General features: G+C 56.3%; 8 protein-coding genes across 8 annotated transcripts in view; 5 read left to right on the top strand and 3 right to left on the bottom strand.

Moving 5' to 3' along the window:
* Positions 1–691: 691 nt before the first annotated feature.
* PHSY_001822 (hypothetical protein) lies at positions 692–1,633 on the top strand (the record flags this gene model as incomplete). The annotated part of the gene is made up of 1 exon (XM_012332448.1): positions 692–1,633. One exon carries the CDS (start codon positions 692–694, stop codon positions 1,631–1,633), a length of 942 nt encoding a protein of 313 aa, XP_012187838.1.
* Positions 1,634–1,928: 295 nt separating this feature from the next.
* Positions 1,929–4,190, bottom strand: PHSY_001823 (hypothetical protein; the record flags this gene model as incomplete). Its single annotated transcript, XM_012332449.1, has 1 exon — positions 1,929–4,190. The coding sequence occupies one exon, from the start codon at positions 4,188–4,190 to the stop codon at positions 1,929–1,931; it is 2,262 nt and encodes a 753-aa protein (XP_012187839.1).
* A 714-nt stretch (positions 4,191–4,904) lies between these two features.
* On the bottom strand, positions 4,905–6,354 carry PHSY_001824 (hypothetical protein; the record flags this gene model as incomplete). The annotated part of the gene is made up of 2 exons (XM_012332450.1): positions 4,905–5,929; positions 6,018–6,354. 2 exons carry the CDS (start codon positions 6,352–6,354, stop codon positions 4,905–4,907), a joined length of 1,362 nt encoding a protein of 453 aa, XP_012187840.1.
* A 788-nt stretch (positions 6,355–7,142) lies between these two features.
* PHSY_001825 (methylitaconate delta2-delta3-isomerase) lies at positions 7,143–8,552 on the top strand (the record flags this gene model as incomplete). Its single annotated transcript, XM_012332451.1, has 1 exon — positions 7,143–8,552. The coding sequence occupies one exon, from the start codon at positions 7,143–7,145 to the stop codon at positions 8,550–8,552; it is 1,410 nt and encodes a 469-aa protein (XP_012187841.1).
* Positions 8,553–8,687: 135 nt separating this feature from the next.
* On the top strand, positions 8,688–10,472 carry PHSY_001826 (hypothetical protein; the record flags this gene model as incomplete). The annotated part of the gene is made up of 2 exons (XM_012332452.1): positions 8,688–9,992; positions 10,425–10,472. The coding sequence occupies 2 exons, from the start codon at positions 8,688–8,690 to the stop codon at positions 10,470–10,472; spliced, it is 1,353 nt and encodes a 450-aa protein (XP_012187842.1).
* A 326-nt stretch (positions 10,473–10,798) lies between these two features.
* PHSY_001827 (hypothetical protein) lies at positions 10,799–11,483 on the bottom strand (the record flags this gene model as incomplete). The annotated part of the gene is made up of 2 exons (XM_012332453.1): positions 10,799–11,215; positions 11,301–11,483. 2 exons carry the CDS (start codon positions 11,481–11,483, stop codon positions 10,799–10,801), a joined length of 600 nt encoding a protein of 199 aa, XP_012187843.1.
* Positions 11,484–12,220: 737 nt separating this feature from the next.
* PHSY_001828 (actin cytoskeleton organization protein) lies at positions 12,221–14,782 on the top strand (the record flags this gene model as incomplete). The annotated part of the gene is made up of 1 exon (XM_012332454.1): positions 12,221–14,782. One exon carries the CDS (start codon positions 12,221–12,223, stop codon positions 14,780–14,782), a length of 2,562 nt encoding a protein of 853 aa, XP_012187844.1.
* A 1,083-nt stretch (positions 14,783–15,865) lies between these two features.
* PHSY_001829 (hypothetical protein) overlaps positions 15,866–18,574 on the top strand; it is a gene marked incomplete at both ends in the record, with an annotated part of 2,883 nt that continues 174 nt past the window's right edge. The window contains one exon of the mRNA XM_012332455.1: positions 15,866–18,346. Within this exon, the coding sequence (XP_012187845.1) occupies positions 15,866–18,346 (2,481 nt within the window). The remainder of the gene's footprint in view (positions 18,347–18,574) is intronic.

Raw genomic sequence — 18,574 nt, forward strand, 5'->3', positions numbered from 1 at the left:
TGTGCCGCACTTTGTAGGATGGAGCCAGCCTCTCCTTGGGCAGCAAGATTGCGTATGCTGGTGTCGGAGTAGGTTGTGTTACTGTTGTGACCGCATTTGGAGAGCGATTGATCGGCGCTGCAAGATGGTCGGACTGAATGAGAGCGGCAGTCTGGGCCAGAAATGGGCTTAGCTGTGTTAACCAAAAGATTGTTCTGCTAGGGAAGGCCTTGTGAATGGGATCGAGAAGCACACGATCTTGTCACATTCGCTGTGATTCGCAATGCTCGCACCGACACCGAAAAAGTTCTCGGGAATCGGCTTATATGGTCTAACAGCCCAAGTGACAAAAAAAAAGGAGGATGCAAAACTCGGGTCCGAATAAAACCAAATTTCACCGACAGGACTTGCCGCAGCAATTCGAACTGCAAGCGGAAGAAAGTGCCTGCAGGCGGCTCTCTCTCCATTTTGAGAATTTCCGAGCCTGCAGCCCCGCAGAAGCAGCGAGCGTTGTTGGCACCAGCTAGTTGCGATCCACACCAAAGCCCGCCCGACACTTCCTTCCTTCTCCTCTCTCCCCATCAATCCACTGATTGCCCGTTCGACCTTTAAACTTCCTTTCAATCCACTCTTTGAGGTGATAGGTAGGCCGAACTTTTCTACATTCTCCGCAACCCTTCACCAACAACCAACCAACTACAAATCAGCCAAAATGGGTGGAATGCCTCGTGCTACCAAGGAGGCTTGGTTCGAGAAGCTCACCGAGCTCCTCGAGAAGTACCCCTCCATCTTCATCGTCAACATCGACAATGTCAGCTCGCAGCAGATGCACCAGATCCGTCAGTCGCTCCGCGGCAAGGGTGTCGTGCTCATGGGTAAGAACACCATGGCTCGTCGTGCTCTCCGAATGCTCATCGGTGACAACCCGGACTACGAGCGTCTGCTGCCCCACCTCAAGGGCAACATTGGTTTCGTCTTCACCTCGGGCGACCTCAAGGATGTTCGTGATGTCATCCTGGCCAACCGTGTCGCTGCCCCTGCCCGTGCCGGTGCCTACGCTCCCGCCGACATCTACGTCAAGGCCGGCAACACTGGTATGGAGCCCGGTAAGACCTCGTTCTTCCAGGCCCTTGGTGTCCCCACCAAGATCGCCCGTGGTACCATCGAGATCGTCTCGGACGTCAAGGTCGTCGACGCCGGTAACCGTGTCGGTACTTCCGAGGCTACCCTGCTCAACATGCTCAACATCTCGCCCTTCACCTACGGTATGACCGTCGTCCAGATCTACGACCAGGGTCAGTGCTTCGAGTCGTCCGTCCTCGACGTCTCGGAGGACGAGCTCGTCGACCGATTCGTCCTCGGTATCAAGCAGATTGCCTGCATCTCGCTCGCCCTCAACTACCCCACCATCGCCAGCGTCATGCACAGCCTCGTCAACGGTTACAAGAACCTCATCGCCGTCTCCATCGCCACCGACTACGAGTTCGAGGGAAGCAAGAAGGCCAAGGAGTACCTTGCCAACCCCGAGGCTTTCGCCGCCGCTGCCCCTGCCGCTGCCGCCGCTGACACTGGTGCTGCTGCCGCCGCCGAGGAGGAGAAGGAGGAGGAGAAGGAGGAGTCCGATGACGACATGGGCTTCGGTCTCTTCGACTAAGCGCAGAGTCGCCAACCTGCACTCCCCTTTCCACCAAAATGATTGTTCGGCCAACACCTTGTGTGGCATGGTCGTCGATCGCATCTATGATCGTTCCTCGTTCACAGTTGGTCGATCGTCTCACTCTTATTTCTAGTTGGATGTCGTTTCATCACATTTCATCTCTGTAATGCAATCGACGTCTCAACCCAGAATCATTTGTCTCTCGTGTGTGTTTCTCGCTCGTTCAAACAACAACGTACGCGCACACGTCTCATTGCATAAATGAGGAGGACTGTTTTACAAGTCCACCATCTCATCGTTTCACCTTGAAGCTGGCCTCATCACGATCGTAGCAATCCCTGCACCTGACCTCTCCGTCCTTGTTGACTTTGGCACCTGAATCCAACTTTTTCCCGCAGATTGTCGGGATGGGTTTTCGACTCCACCTATCGTGTGCAGAGGGGGGTGGTGCGGGGGAACGACAGATGAGGCAGGGTTTGTGCCATACGGTTCCGCGCGGACCGAGGGTGGATTCGAGAGCGGAGATGGAGAGTCCGCAGTGGGGACAGGCTGCCATTCCACCCCATGACCGGCTGGGGGTGGTGGTGGGAGAGGAATTGGTGAGGAGGGAGGGGTTTGAAGAGGCGGTGGAGATGGCGCTGAGACGGGAGAAGATTCCTGCGGCTGGGTTGGGCTGAGGTGTGGTTCGGGCAGCTGCTCCCGAGGTCGAGTGAGAAGTTTTCGATGCATCCGCTGTGAAGGAGGCTACGACAGTCGGTCGGACCTGATCCCTCTCCCTCAGCGACGGCGCAGGTGAAGGCACAGGACTGGGCTTCAACTCTCTCTGATGCGTAGCATGACTCCCCTTCCCAACCCTCGTCGCACTAGACACATCCAGACCAGCTCGAAAACCCTTTCCCTCAACCTCCCGAGACCTCTGAAGAGATATCTGGATCGTAGGCGAACATCGTGGATGAGCGTATGCCGACAACCCCTCCACCGTCGAAGGCGCACTGTCGAGCCGAACAAAGCTTTTGCTTCCGTCGATGGGATCGTTGCAGATGGAGCATCGGAAGCACGAGGCGTGAAGATGGACGTTGTCGGGCAGCGTCACCATGACGACTTCAGAAGAGTTGTTGGATGGGGCTTCGAAGGGTAGGAGGTGGCAGGCGGAGCATCGGGTTGCGCCTTGAGCTGGCTCGAGCTGGGTTTGCGTGGGTTCGGGAGGGGCTGACTTGGATGGAGAAGGCGATTTCGATGCATGAAGTTCCTTGGTAGGAGAGTTGAGCGGTCGTGGAAAGCCGTTCACAGTACGGCTAGAAACCGCATCTTCCTTCGACTCTGGCCTCTTCACCGGACTAACACTTCGACTCCTCGAATCCCTCCTCCTCACCCTCTCATCCTCCCCATCCACGCCTCCCGCAAAGCTCGACTGGAAAGCAGCCAGGTTCAACCCGTCCCTGAATTGCGCCGTCAACGGACGTGGCTTCGTCGGGCTTCCGCTCCCCGTCAAACTTCCCGAACGAGACATCTTCCCCGGCGACGCAGGCGCATTGTTCGCAAACGCATATTGACTCTTCGACGGAGATCGGGGTGACACCTCTACGGATCCGTGCGACGTACTTTGCGGTAGAGAAGTGCTCGAGCTTGATCGAGTGGAGGATACCGACTGCTGACCCAGCTTTTTCGTAAGCTCGGCGATCGTTGCACCCATCGCACCGGTTCGTGTTGCTGCCGCTCTAGTCACCCTCCTCACATCCGGCAACTCCACCTCCCCCTTCGATAGCTCCACCTTTGCTCCTCTGGGTCGATCGAAACAGCTCTCGCAGACAGGCATGCCATCCATCCCCACCAACACATCTTTTGCGTCTCCACAAAGGCTACACTTCCAACATCTTCCGTGCCAAATCCCACCGCTACCCTTGACAAACTTACCATCCTCCTTCGTCGATCCCAACACGTCCTTCCCACACCCCCTGCATTCTCCCAAACTGTACCTTCTAGCGTAGCAGCTTTTGCAGTAGAACACATCCTTTCCCCCCTGCTCCGCGGTTGCGGATTGTGGTGGTGCGTAGAGCGTCGAATCTCTAGCAAAGATCGTCTTGCAGTCGTCACAAGACCACCGATTCCTGCTGGAAGAAGGCTCGACCATCGAGCCGCACACCTTGGACAGCACTCCGTCGGAACCGGTGATGAGCGGGTTTGTGTAGTCCTGACTCGGCAGACGTTCCAGTGGCGTGGTAGTGAGGGAGGAGCGGAGGTCGCGGGTGATGCGAGAAGGCATACCGAACCCGAGCGCAGGATCGTGGGATAGACGTTTGGGCGAGGAGGGCGGTGGTTGGTCGTGCAGGTATGGCTCGTGCGTGTCGTGAACGGGGAAGGAGAGAGGGTTGACGTAGCGGTGCGTCCAGGGATCAGGTTTACGAGCAGCAGGGATGTGAGGGGCTTTGCTGGTTCCACCGCATTTCGAGCAGCGCATTTTGTTCGAGATTGGGTCTCCGCATCGTTGACAGAAGCCTAGACGGTTGGGTGAGACCGGGGTGAGTGGAGACTTCGGAAGCGTTGACGTCGACATTTTGCGTCTTAAGAATGCAGACTTGCACAGAAAAGTTGGGGAATGAGCTTGAAGGAAAGTTATATGCTTTCGCCTGGGCCCTCGAGCAACCCTGGCACCGCGTTGGATGGGACCAGCTAGACCCTAGTTCAACGAGATGAAGTCGGACCGAACAGAGCCAGGTCGGTCTTTCTCCCACTCGAGCGCGGCCTTGCTGTGACCAGTTCTGAAGGGGGAGAATGATCGTTGTGACAAAGACAAAGTGGGCATCGACTGAAATGAGAAAAGCCGTCCTCCTCCTCGAAGCCCCTTTCTTTCCATGCGGCGGAAAGGAGAACAACACTTTGCAGCCGTGCGCTGCAAACCCCTTTTTTTCCCGTCTTGGACCCTCCACAAACAACACTTTCTTTTTTGGTTTCTGTCGTGTGCGCTACACGCGTGACGGGACCACGTGCTGCTGCGCTACTTTGCCATTCGAAAAAAGCACTTCACTGTCATACTCTTGCATCGCACACTTCGCTGCGCGGCAACACTGCTGATTGTCTATGAGAGCACGTTCGGAAGGAGTTCCGTAAGAGAGAGCGATCTGTACAAGCTCAACAGCCGTATTGAAGTTTCTACTGGATGTCGTTGCTTTTATCTTCGAGATGATGTACTACTACTTTTACACTATCGCAGCGGAAGAATGTACTGTTGGAATCGCATCCTCGCCTCGGAGCCCGGTGAGCTTTGCCTCTACTGCTCGCCGTAGCCCTGAGGGTTTCCACTCTGCCAACGCCACAGGTCCTGGGCCATGTCATCCAGATTCCTCGTCGCCTTGAAACCCAGCTCCTTCTCAGCCAAAGTGGGATCAGCGGTCAGATCAGGTACATCACCCGTCCTCCTTCCGACGATCGAGTACGGGAACTCGTATCCCGACACCTTCTTCATGGCGTCGACCATGTTGAGCACCGACATGCCGACACCTTTGCCCAGGTTGAAAGCTCGGTACTTGCCCTTGGTCTCGGTCTTGCCCTCGGCAAAGATCTCGTCACGGTCGAGCGCATCGATGGCGTTGACGTGACCGCCAGCGAGGTCTTCGATGTGAATGTAGTCGCGGACGCAGGTTCCGTCGGGAGTGGGGTAGTCGTTGCCGAACACTTTCAGTCCGCCCTCGCGGTACTTGCCGACAGCCATCTGGCCGAGGAGCGGCAGGAGGTTTCCGGGCTTGCCTCGGGGGTCTTCGCCGATCTTGCCGGACTTGTGCGCACCGGCGGGGTTGAAGTAGCGCAGGCCGATGGCACGGAACTCAGGGTAGGCATCGCAGACGTCGCGGATGATGATCTCGCTCATCCACTTTGTACGACCGTAGACCGATTCTGGGGCCAGACGCGTCGACTCGGGGATGGGCACCTTGGGAGGAGTGCCGTAGACGGTGGCAGAGGACGAGTAGACGAGACGGTTGCAGCCGTTGTCGTGCATCACCTTGAGCAGGTTGACCAGGCCGCCGACGTTGACGTCGTAGTAATCGATGGGGATCTCGGAAGATTCTCCGACGGCTTTGAGCGCAGCACAGAGGATGACACCCCAGATCTTGTCTTCATCCTTGTAGGAGTCGAACACTTTGGAGATGTCCTCCTTGCTGCGAAGGTCGCCCTTGAAGACGTCGACCTTGCAGTCGTCCTTGTCTTGTTGGGATGCGTCCGCGGGGAGCTCGTCGATGGCGATCTGCTCGAGACGCTTCACCGCGGTAGGGAAGGCATTGTGGTAGTTGTCGAGGACTGACAAAGCGATAGTGGAAGAGCAAAGACGTCAGCTACCATTGTGCTTTCCCCAAAAACTTGCAAGCGTTGATCAGAATGTACTTACCAGTGACGCGGTACTTGCGGGTGAGGAGGGTGACGAGCGCAACGTGCGAGCCAATGTAACCGGCACCACCGGGGATGAGGATTCTGGGCTTTTGAGAAGGCATCTTTGCAAGTATCTCGGTGGGGGTGGAAATGGATGTGATGGTCGGAAAGCAAGAAGACGAAAGCGATTGGAAGAGGAACACGGTCCAGGACGATGCAACGACGATCCGCAGCACAGCACATCTCACTCGGCTGTGCGTGTGTGTTTGTGTCGGACTGGCGTCATCTTGATCGACTGCTGCACAGTGCACAGCTCTGCTGCGCTGACTGTAATTTACTGGTCCCGAATCTTCCATTCGAGGCGTCACGCTGCGCCTTGTTGCAGGCCGGTGAACCCGAAAGAAAGATTGAAGCGCGTGCGCATAGTCGCACTGGCAAGGCAAGCCGATTGATTTTCTTCTCGAGAAAGAGAGCGCAAAAAGTTGAAATCAACACTTTTCAGGAGTGACACGCAGAGTGTTCCGAATGGGCGGACAGGTCGATCGCCCCCGACGCTCGGCGTTGACGTGGGGGTCCCGAAGACGCATTCAAGCAGCGATGCAGAAGTCGAGGCTGTGTAAGATTGTTCCTCCCACATCATTGCCGATCAGGCACCTTCCACTACATATGCCTAACGTGCACGGTGTTGCTGCGTCGACGTAAGGTGACCGCAGTGTCTTGTTTAGCTACGTGGGGCGTGGTCGCTCTTTGTCGGACACATTGATGGCGACAAACAGCCAACAGCGACGAGTACCGAACATCATAGCTTTACCTGTTAATCAGCATTGTGCTGCGCTGCGTGGAGCAGCTTTGACGGAACGGTTCTGGGGCCGGCGAAATCCGAGGGCGGGCTGTAAGCCAAAACTTGCTGCACTGGGTAGCCGCCAACAATGACGGCAAGTCCGAAGTCCGAAAACTCGAACGAACGGCTCTCGGCTCATTTCTGATTGCCGACCTTCTTCGGACGATCATTGCCTTCGTTCTGCCCCGTTGGAAAGCTCTCGGGCATTGTCGAGCAAGGCCGAGAATTCAGCACTCATCCACAAGTGCCCGTTAGATCGGACCGGCGCTACACAGCTGGTCGCGATCCATCTGTGCTCCGACAATGCTACCCACAGCAATCCTTCGCAACCAGCTCTTTGGCGGGGTTCGCCTTCCATGTTCTTTCTACCGCGGCGGGACATCCAAAGGGCTCATTTTCTCGACTTCGTCCCTGGCGTCCTTCGATCATGCAACACGCGACCGCATCATCTGTCGAGCTATGGGCTCACCCGATCCCGATAAGCGTCAGATCGACGGTCTAGGTGGAGGCATCAGCTCGCTGTCCAAGACTGCCATCGTGGGACCCCCCGATTCCGCTTTAGCAGCAAAGCTTCGAGGCTCCAGGATCAGCTTCAAGGACGGCGTCGAGTATGCGGATGATGAGAGGCTTGCATCGAGCTCCGAAAGCGGATGGGATCTGGTGTATAGGTTTGGACAGGTACCAGTGGAAGAGGGAACAGGGATCGATTGGACAAGCACCTGCGGCAACTTGGTTTCCGCCGTTGCGCTCTTTGGGCTACACCAAGGACATTTCAAGCAAGATCGAATTCATCAAGTGTTTGAAGAGCTGCAGGGGAGCAAGGCAAAGGCTGGTGCCAAATTTGCCTTTCCAGTTCGACTCCTAGTGACGTGCTCAGGTCAGATCGTTCGAGCAAATGTCCCTGTCACGCTCTACTCCACCCAAAACGCTGGCCAATGGTATCCAGATCTTGAGGGAGACCACTCGATCTCTGGTGTACCAGGCACCGCACCAGGTATTCTCATCGAAACGCCCCTCGACACATCATCCCTTCTCCCCACCGGAAACCAACTCGACACCGTTACCGTCGAAAACAAACCCTACCCCGTGACGATCATCAACGCTGGTCTCCCCACGATCTTTGTCTCCTCTTCTTCCCTCTCATCGGTCCTTGACCCTGCGCAACTTTCTTCACTTTCACCCTCCGACTTGGACTCCAACATCGCGCTCATGACGCTTCTTGACAAGCTTCGAGTGGCGTCTGCTGCACTCACACCCTTCCTGCAAAAGACACTCAGCCCATCGGCACCCAAGATCTGCATCGTCCATCCCACTCCTGCGTCCGGATACTGCACCACTGGAGGAACACAAGTCGATTCTCAGCAGATGGACTTGCTGATTCGAGCGGTAAGCGTAGGAAACCTGCATCGGACAGTGCCCGCAACGTGTTTATCCGCTTTGGCGGCGGGAAGAGCGTTCCCCGAGTCGATGATTGAACAAGCCGTACGGGCAGGACGATCGATTAAGGAAGAGAAAGGCGAAGGGCAGATTCTGTCGATACGCGTTGGTCAACCAGCTGGAGTCTCGGAGGCGAGTGTCAAAGTTCGTCCGGCTACAGACAGTGAGCTCGAGAAAGGGGTGGAACAGGTCCCGGAGTCCATTGTGTATTACAGGACTGCGAGAAGAATTATTGAAGGGTTTGTGGATGTACCCCATTCGATGATCTCAACTTAGCATCCGTCAACTGTCGCCGCTCAAAACCGTTGTCACAATAAACGCATATACCCCGTCAATCAAACATCATGAGCATTCGCCCAGATCACGCGGCTCGAGTTGACATTGCATCTGGTATTCCTAGCACCCGTCCGTATGTACCGAGCGCCTCTACCCAAACACGGCCTTGTACACCTTCCTCGCATTCCACAGCACGATGAACGGGATCCCCCAACACGCGGCATCGCCGATCTCCTTCAAGCTCCTCAACTCTGCCGGCAACACCACAAACCTACTACCCCCTCGTGCTTCGTTCGCATCTACACCTTTACCCTCCTTCACCAGCTTCGTAAACTCGCCACCCACGAAATCGCCATCGGTGTAGAAGCGATGCATCTCGTCATCCTTGCGAGTCCACCTCTGCCTCAACCAATTCTCGAACGCCGTTCTCTCTTCTTCGCTGCTTTCCGCTGGTTTGATGTTCTCTCCCAGTGGTGGTGTGTCGACTTGTGCACTCGAGATGTGTGCGACGGAATCGGCGTTGCTCGAAGTATCGCCTGCAACGGGAGGAGTGACGCGTGTCATGGTGAAGTGGACGTGGATCGCAGGTGGCGGTACGCCTTGCATGAAGATGCTCCTCAGCGTGTAGAAATCCTGACCGTGTCCCGCCGGAGGAACGCCCGGATACCCAACGGTGAAGTCGACCAACCACAGATCATCCATCTCCTTGGCCAACGTTCTCAAACAGAAGAACAATCCCGTCGATCTAGGCAACAGGCAATTCTCCAGATCCTTGATCCCCATCTTCTCTGCGAATTTTGCCGAAACAGGTCTCGTCTGATTCGACACCAGTGTGCCTTCGGGAAAGATGAGGAGGAGAAGTTTCTTGGCGGTTCTGTTGGTAGACGAAGATTGGGGGGAAGTTTCGACGTGGTTTTGGGAAGAGACTTCCTCCAGTTGTTTTGCCAGTTGAGCCTGATCGCTGGCCCAATTACGAGCCAAAAAGATGAACCGGTAGAACTGCATACCCCACCCAATGAAGGGGATCCACTTGAGCGATTTCTTGAGGATGATCAAAATGCTATCCCCCAAATCCGCATAGTACGCCAAACACCACAGATACAACCAATCCGTATACACCTGGTGGTTCGACATCCAAACCGACCTACTCGGCATATCCACCCCCACAATCCTCCCGCTCTTCTTGTCCCGCCGAACGAACGTCTCCGGATCGAGATATCCACCTTTACCATCTCCGATGGAGATGACGAGTTGGGTAGGTCCGAAGAACTGCGAGATGATGAGCAGGATGCGTGCGAAGGCGAGCTTGGTGTAGGCGATGTGCGAGTGGTAGATGGGTTTGGTGGAGGGGTGAAGGCTGAGGGGCCAGGAGAGGAGTTGAAAGAGATGTGCGGAGATGATGCAGCCGTTGAAGACGAGTGCGAAGAGGATGGATTGCACGTAGGTCTGTGTGGGCGGACGGGAGGCGATGGGGATCGAGTAGGGTGGGGCGGTGGTGGAGGTGCCCAGACCGGTTTTGGCCGAAACTGCGTCCGGGATGGAGTCGCTGCTCGAGGGATTGGCGGACATGGCTGGCTGTGTTATTTCTTGCCTGTCGTGGATGGTGGTAGCCTGTTGGCGGTGTTACACGATTGTCAAAAGATGGACAGGTGGAGGAAAGGATGAAGCAGCGACTCCCTGGCTGAATGCGTCTACGGTCTAAGGAAGAAGACACTCTGGTGGTGTAGCGCGGAGGAGCGCAAGTCAAGGTATCGATGGTGGTGCAAGGCTGAGTTCCGTGGAGCTGGACCTTGTCGTGTGGATGGACAGACAGGCAGCGAGCACGTACCGCCCCACGGACCCTGATGCGTTTCGGGTGACGGTGTCGTACAGAAAAAGATGACAGCCTCGGCTGACACGTCCCGACACTCGGATGGGTAGCGCGCTCGAGCCAAAAATTTTGGGCAGCTTTGTTACATCCACCGCAACGTACACAGAATCTCAGAACTCCGCTCATCATGGTCTTGCGATGCTCCCGCAAAGGACAAACAAGGTACTTGAGACGTCGCCGCTAGCTACTGTTGAGCGTCGCTCGTTCGGATCAAGTGAGCGAGGTGGAAAGCACCTTGTGGTCGAAAACGCAAAGCAGCGCTTCGGAGTCTCTTCGCATATGACAGTAGCGATTGTTCTATACACTGGACACGCCAGGCTGTGAGCGGATCGAGAGCTGTCCTTCCATCACTATCCGCACCAGCTGCTCTATTCCTTCAACGAAGACTCGTACCCTCGCCCAGGTAGAAAGTGCGCCCTGCCGATCCGTCACCTACCTTGCCGAAGCCTGTCCCTGTCTTGCCCTCGACCACCTTCTCGACTTTACCGGCGTCCAGCCCGACGGCTCTCGCCAGACGTGAGCCTATGCTGCTCCCTGGACCACGCACAGCATCCCTCGTCGCAGACGCCGCGATGGATTCCTCGCGCAACGATACACCCTGGGTGTTGATGACACCGGTCTTGATACCACCCGTCGCAGCGGTCTGCACCTCGAGCGGTGTTCCCACCGACGACGAGTACTTGTCGGGAGAGGTGAAGCGCGAAACAATGTTCTTGGCAGATACCAACCCGTTAGCGAAGAGGTCATAGTAGTTGGCATTGGTGAGTGTGTCCACTGCGCCAATGACGTGCTCCTACAAGACATCACGGTGAAATAGAAAGGCAACGTGTCAGTAGAAGTACCTTCAATAGCACGCTATACTTGCCGCGTGTACTCACATTCCATCGACCTTTGATCTCTTCTGCCACTGACGGTCGTACCGGAGCAACGTACGCAGGTTTGAGCTGCTCTCGTGTCACTCGCTCCTTGCCCTCTTTGTCCCAATTGTCCGGATCGATGTCGTTGAGCTGCAGCTTGATCTTGTTGAGCGCGACAGCGGTATCGTGTGTTCGGACTGCCATCGTATGACGGAAAGTGTATAGCAAGGAGGTTGCTACAAAGACACCGCCCAGGGGCGCCAAGAAGAAACGTGTTGCTGCCATGCTTGCCCCGCTCTCTCCAAAGGGTACGATGACTACGGGATAATGAGTGCGATTGTCCCGCTATGAGCGTTGTACCTCGGATTAGCGAAAGGATACTTGAGCGGAGAGATGATTGTAGGTAGGTGCAGTGGTATAGGATCGAAAGGATGCGTCGAGTGAAGGGTTGAGGTGGAGGATGGTTTCTGTTTCCCGAGCCGTGCGACCGCCGTCAAAAGTCGGAATGCTCGCAGCAATTTCAGACCGAGAAAATGCGCAATTGCAGAACGGCAGAGAGATTGGATAGCGATCGCCAATCCTTCCAGTTGCAACAGGCAGTCTCATTCAAACCTATTTTAGTCGACTGCTGTCTTCTTACAGCTTGGATTGATTAACAGCATCGGATCTCGGCTTTCAGTGGGTTGCTTCCAAGAAGAAAGCACCTCGAGCTTTGCCATATCCCCTTTTCAAGAGCTCTGACTTACCAGCTTAAGCCCGTGCAGACAGCCACGTCGAAGCTGTTGCTACTCGTTCGAGCTGTCGTCCGGTCTTTGCTGAGGCCACCGCCAGCACCACCGCTTCATCCGCCGCTTGACCGTTTTGCAGCTCTTCGCACCAGACCTCCATCTTCGTGGTCGTTGCAACTGCTCACAATGAATCCGGCATTCAACCCAGTCGCGATGCTCGCGGAGCGAACATGCGGTCCCATCTACAATGCCATCGATACAGGCAACAACATCCTCGCCGTGCGTCACGCCGACAAGATCTTGCAGTCGCAGCCGGATCTAGCGCTTGCTTCCGCACTCAAAGCGCTCGCCCTTGTACGCTCCGGCAAACGCACCGAGGCTCACGACGTATGCACCAAGCTCATCACAAGAGGTTTACGTAAGGGTGAAGACAACGTCTTGACACCTCTCACCTGGACGCTCGGGAGGCTAGGTCGAACCGACGATGAAATCACTTTGCTTGAAGCAGCCGTCAAGACCAACCCTACCGACGAAGCACTTTCCCGCCAAACCTTCTTTGCACTCATCAAAAACAAGTCATTCCAAAAAGCGCAGCAGCTGGCGTTGAAGATGCACAAGTCATTCACCGGCCGCAATCGAGCGCAAGGACGATTCGTGCAAGAGTATTTTTGGTGGTCCATATTGTCCTACCTGCTGCTCGCAAGAGATCCGAACGCACCAGGCGCCGCTCTAGCGTTACCACTCAGCCAGCGTATGATCGAGAAGCAGATTGAATCCAAGCCGTTGGGCTTGAATGACGAAGAGGCTCTCTGCTTGTTTTTGCAGGTGCTCATACGACAGAACAAGAAACAGGACGCCTTCGATCTCGTCGCTGCCCAGGATTCCGTAGGACACACCTTGTGCGACCGCAATCTCAGCCTCGAATTCACCCGAACCGACCTCGCCAAGGAACTGCAGAATTGGTCGTATGTAGAAGAGAGCTGTTGGGCTCGTATAGACGGCGGTAGCCGGAATTGGGCTCATTTCGCTGGCTACTTGGACGCCGCAGAAAGGCTCGGCAAGGATCATCTCGTCGCCGCACAGAAGAGAATCAACGTTCTGCTCAGTGTCAAGGGCGCCACAAAGGACCGCTCGGTGCGACTTGCCGAGCTCGAGGCAATCAAGAAGCGTTTGGGTAGCGGCGACCACGAGGCGGAGGCTCAACTCCAGGCCAAGGTGCTGTCGTACTTTGAGCAGTTTGCTAGCAAAGCCTGCTGTCACGAGGATCTCCTGCCGTACTTGGGCGCCCTCTCAACGGCATCCCGAAAGACGGTGACGGATCTGGTCAAGACCAAGGCGCGACCTGTACCAATCAAGACCGAACTCGACCTGAGGACCAACATTTCGATCGCCAAGATTACACGAACGCTCCAATCCTCAGAAAGCCTCACGGAAGAGAGCGAGGCGACGCTTGCGGCTGCACTGCTCACGCAGTACCTGGACGGGCTTTCCGTAGGAGCATCTCTTCCAGAAACCGAAATGCAACCTGCGGACGACCTGGCTCTCCTCGGCGTGCAAGCATTGCTCTCTGCCTACAAGCTCTCTCACGGCAAACCTGTCTACCTGCAACAGACCATCGCGCTGCTCGAACACGCATTGACCAAAAGCAAGAAAGGCTATCAGCTCCGAATGCTGCTCATCCGTAGTTACATTCTCGTTGGCGCCTTCGACCGCGCTTCGATCCACTACGGCCTGCTGGGGCTGAAGAGCGTTCAAGCCGACACGCTTTCGCACCTGATCAGCGAGCGTTGCTCTGTGTTCTCATGCGTGCCGTCTAGCAGCGCGACGCCGGACGACGGATTGTACAAGATGACCGTGCGTACGCTCTCCACGTCACAGGCGATCTACGAAGAAAATTCGACCTCTACACCGGACATGGTTTCGAAAGCGCTCGAACACGGCATCTATTCTCGGGTGGAAGAGTTTGTCGAATTTGGCGAGGCTTTGGAGAGGTCCCTGCAACGGCAGATCTCGAGGCTGGAAGAGTCGCGCTCACATTTGGGGAACAGACAGAACTTCAAGAAGGATGCAGATGGGAAGCAGTTCGAGGCAGGGATCGAGAAGGCCGTGAAAGCTGTAAAGGAGGATTTGCAGGAAGGATTGTCGGATCAGAGAGACTTTACAGTCTTGGTCAACTATCAGCCGTTGGACACGCCAGATGTTGAAGAGTTGACGCAGGTGGGTCCGAAGCAGGATGCAGGTTGGGTGCGCAGCATTGCTTCGATCTTGTCGTCCGCCGAGACTGAAGTCGACGAAAAGGATCTTCAAAGCTTGACGGATCAAGAACGAACCTTGGTTGCTATTGTTCACAGCGCTCGCTCGAGAAAGTTCGATCCAGCAGCGTTGACAAAGATGCTCGAATCGACCAAGACCACCGTTCGCGCCCTGATCAATTCGTCAGAAGATCCGGCTGCATCTCCCAGTCACATGGCGCGCCCAGTAGATGCCGTCCACGAGGTAGCACTTGCGCTCGAAGCCATCTATCACACAAAGCCCAAGCTGGACAACGAGACACAATCGACGTGCAAAACACACCTCGCCGAGATCGCCACACTGGTCAACCACCTTTCGAGGCCAGCACAGTCAGCAGCACCAGCGATGGTCTTGCAGGACGGCTTGGCATCCTTGGGCAAAGACAAAGTCGACCAGATGATGCAGACCACGCGCGACAACGTAACCCGCAGCTCGGTCAAGGTGTTTGGCAACCTCAGAGATGCGTTGCGCGATGCATTGTGATGTACCGTATACAATGATAGAAGCACATTGCCAAGCAAGCATGTGATCTCGGGTGTCGACCCGGACGAGGAAGAGATGCTCCGAGTCAATCAGCGAGGTCTCAATAGGCGGTAGGCGACTGACCGATTCAACGCGGGCGCTGTCTGTCTCTGTCAAGAGCCCGTGACTGGGAATTGGTGCGCGTCTCGGCCTTCCCGCGCAACCAATATTTCATCCGGATCCTAGCGCGGGGTCCATGCAGGTTTTGATGCAGCAGATTCTGTCTCAGCGTTTCTTTTCTACGCTGCATGCGTGACGTGAAATTAGACGCCTCGCGTGTGGTCGAATCTGGGACGGCGACAGACCCGCATCTTGCCTCACACGCTAACTTATCCGCACCTGGCTGAAGCCTGAGCTTAAAATCACAACGCAAAAAGTGTCAAAGAGACAGCAGGTCAAATGGGACGGCTCCCACGCTTGCACTGCGTTTCTACGTGATTTGACCAAAGAAGCTTTGCCTTGGCCTGCCTTGTCGGCTCTTCCGTTCGGGACCGCCGCTGTGAGTGAGGAGCTTACCATGGCACGTTGCAAGGCGTGAAAGAAAGGGTGACTTGTCCTAGCGGGCTGTTGGATTGCTTCGAGAGTGGTGAGCTGCGTAGAAGCAGCGCGCGTGGACAGAAGGGTCTGAGAGCTATCCGAGCGGATTCACGCAGCGAAAGCAGGCACAGTGCGGCTCATTATTGTAACAATGCTGCTGCGCTCGGATCTTGCATGGCTATCGTTCCCGCGATGCCAAGCCGCTTGCTTCCGCCGCCAACTCTTGCTCGCTGCTGCTCTCCTTCCATCCACATCCATTCCATCACGAACCTGAGCGACCGGCCCTCTGCGTCCTCGTTCCTTCATAGTTAGACACATCTCACTACAGATACCCTCGGGCCGCCACTCTATACCCTCGAGATCTATCGGCTCGAGTCTGCCTGTCGATACCCTGTTTGTTGTGGCGACGAACAACGATCTCATATCGGAACGAACGACGACTCCTCGCCATAAGTAGCGTTGATCGCAGACTATCCTCACGACGCCGATCACTGCTGCCGTCACGCAATGGCTGCCGTTGCTTCTACTACTCCTGCACATCACGCTTCTGCAGGCCAACGCGCCGTCCCTCCAACCCAATCCAGTGGCATCGCACGTATGTCTAGTCGCAAGCTCTTTGGCCGCTCGCGCAAGCATGCCGCGTCTTCCTCGGAGCTCGGCTCGTCGACCGACTCGGCTGCGCCGCAAGACACATTCAACGCTGCTTCTGCGCAGCGTTCTAATGGCAGCGCCGATAGCTATGCCAACGACAAAGTGTTTGGCAGCCGCGACACGAACATGTCCACCTCGGCACTGAGCACCACCAGCACCGCTTCTCGCACCTCGCGCTTCTTTCGCAAGTTCGGTCGTCAAAAGGCTCCACCAGTGCCTTCGCTGCCACCGGCGCTGGTGCTCGATCTGGACGCAGGCACCGCAGTGCCTCGCTCTGCTCAGCCCATGGTAACTGCCTCATCGTTCAGTAGCGACGAGACAGTGCACAAGATCTCACGCCAGAAGCAGCCGCCATCTGCCGCAGCTGCCATTATCGCCGAGTCCAATGCCGCCTACGCCGCTGCCGAGACGGTTCCAAAGCCACAGGGCTTGCAGCGCAAGAAGATGCTCGAAGCTGTGGCAAATGCCCGACTCGACGTGAGTCAGACACGGGACTTGATCCGAATGTGCGGCCTGCAGATCCGCGAGCGAGGACTCGACACGTCGGGGCTCTTCCGACCTTTCCGCATCGCCGAGTCGCAGGACCACGTATATCACATGATCCAGCTCTTTCTGCTTTCCATCGACGTTTCGACCTACATAGCAGTGTTTCCCATCCTTCCTGAGGATGCCCTTGATCGCTTCGGTCGCAACTCTGCCAGTACCGGCAACCAACTTGCAAGCCAGCAAGCCAAGACTCAGGCCGCACGTGAAGAACTCGACAAGGAACTCCGATATGCAGCTCCACACGACGTTGTTTCGGTCATGAAGTGGGGTTTGCGACACATGCGTCTTCGCGCCACAGACTTTGCTTCGAAGGATGCGCACGGCTGGTACGACGTGTTCGTAGCAGCCGAGCGAGAGTCGGGGTATCACGCCAGAGCCATTGCCGACCTCTTGCATCCGACTCTGCCGCAAGCGACAGCCGAGCTGTTCAGCGAGGTGCTCGATCTCATGGCTTCCGTAGCTGCACACTCCAGCAGCAATCATATGCCCGCGTCCGCATTGTGCGAGCTGCTCGGCTTTTGGCTGTTTGGCAAAATTGGGGTCGCTCATCCACCTCCGACCGTGGACGAGCTCGTCGAGGCGATCAAGAAGGCAACTGCGATGGCCGAGCATTTGCTACTGGCCCACATCAGGTCGCAGGCTGCCGTCACTTTCTCCATGCCGCTTAGGCTTACCGAGCTCGTGGATCGATACCCATACATAAGAGCAGGACAGGAAACACCTTGCCTCCCGCCGGCATTCGCTTCGCGTCCGGTGACCACGCTGAGGATCGATCTGCGTTCCGATAATTTGGTAGTGTCGCAGGGGAAACCGCGTGGGCCTTCGGCGACGCTCGCCGCTGCACTCGGTGCGTCTGCGTCAGACCATCTGAAAGGCGGACAAGGCGAAATGTGGGCTGCTCTCATGAGCCAGCTCGACCACACGGCGGAAGAGGGCGTTAAGGGATACGAGCTGCTCAGCGACGAACACGTTCGCATACTCCGACAAGTCGACCAGGAACTGGCTGGCGCCAGTGAAGAACAGCAGCTGGAGAACGGACCGCCGAATTCAAACCCGCTGCTCATGGCTGCCGCCTCGAAAGCCGCTGCTGCCCCGTCACTCGCAGAGCTCAAAAAGGGGCGTCGTCGTTCGCAATCCCTCTCCGATCTGCGAGGCGTTTCTTTCGCGACACCAAGACCGCTCGCTCCGCTCGACGAGAACAGCACCGGTAGCAACACCCCACGCGCCACCGCTTCGCCTGCACTCAAGAACGGTACACCGCGACGCAAACCAGTACCCCTCGCAACTTCTCACGTGCAAGACGCATCCGAAGAAGTGGAGGTGGTCAACGATACGCCGGATGACTCTCAGCAATTCCCTGCACCACCAGATCGTCGACACGACGATCTGTTTTCCGGTGGTCTGGAGCCGAGTGCGTCGTGGAGGAGTTTCTCGGAGGAAGGCTTCGGAGGAATGAGCACTGCTTCTTCTGAACTTTCGTTGAGCGAGTTTCCTATCGGGCAGGCTCAGACGTTGCCGAGCAGAAGAAGCAACAGGAGTCTGTACCGGGTGCGATCGAGTGCTTCCAACGGATCCAGGAGGAAGACACCGAAAAACACCTTCGTCGATGGTGCAGAGAACGATGCGAAGCAAGTGACGCACACGGTCACCTCTGCTTCGCTGGTGAAAGATCTCGATTCGACCTTTGCAGTTCTCTGGCAGGATCAGTTGCTGGATTCATCGCCTTGTTGCAAGTTTCCGCAGATGTTGTTTGTACAGTTGCGAGCGAAGGTGGATGCGGAGTGGCTATTGGTGAGTGAGACGGTGGTTCCTCCGAGGCCGGCGACGCCGGTGAACGGGAAGGGTGGGAGGTGGGATGAGGGCGGTGATAGGGAGGAGAGGAGGAGTATCTTTGCGCCGAGTATAAAGAGCGTCAGGATGAGGTTGAGGAGGGTGAGTACGGTGATTGGGAATGGGGTGGGGGGTTGGAGGAAGGAGCAGATGCCGCCGATGCCGGGGATGGGGGTTGGGGAGGGGGAG

Source organism: Pseudozyma hubeiensis (genome assembly GCF_000403515.1).
Source record: "Pseudozyma hubeiensis SY62 DNA, scaffold: PHS20, whole genome shotgun sequence".
In the NCBI taxonomy this organism is placed as follows: Eukaryota; Fungi; Basidiomycota; class Ustilaginomycetes; order Ustilaginales; family Ustilaginaceae; genus Pseudozyma; species Pseudozyma hubeiensis.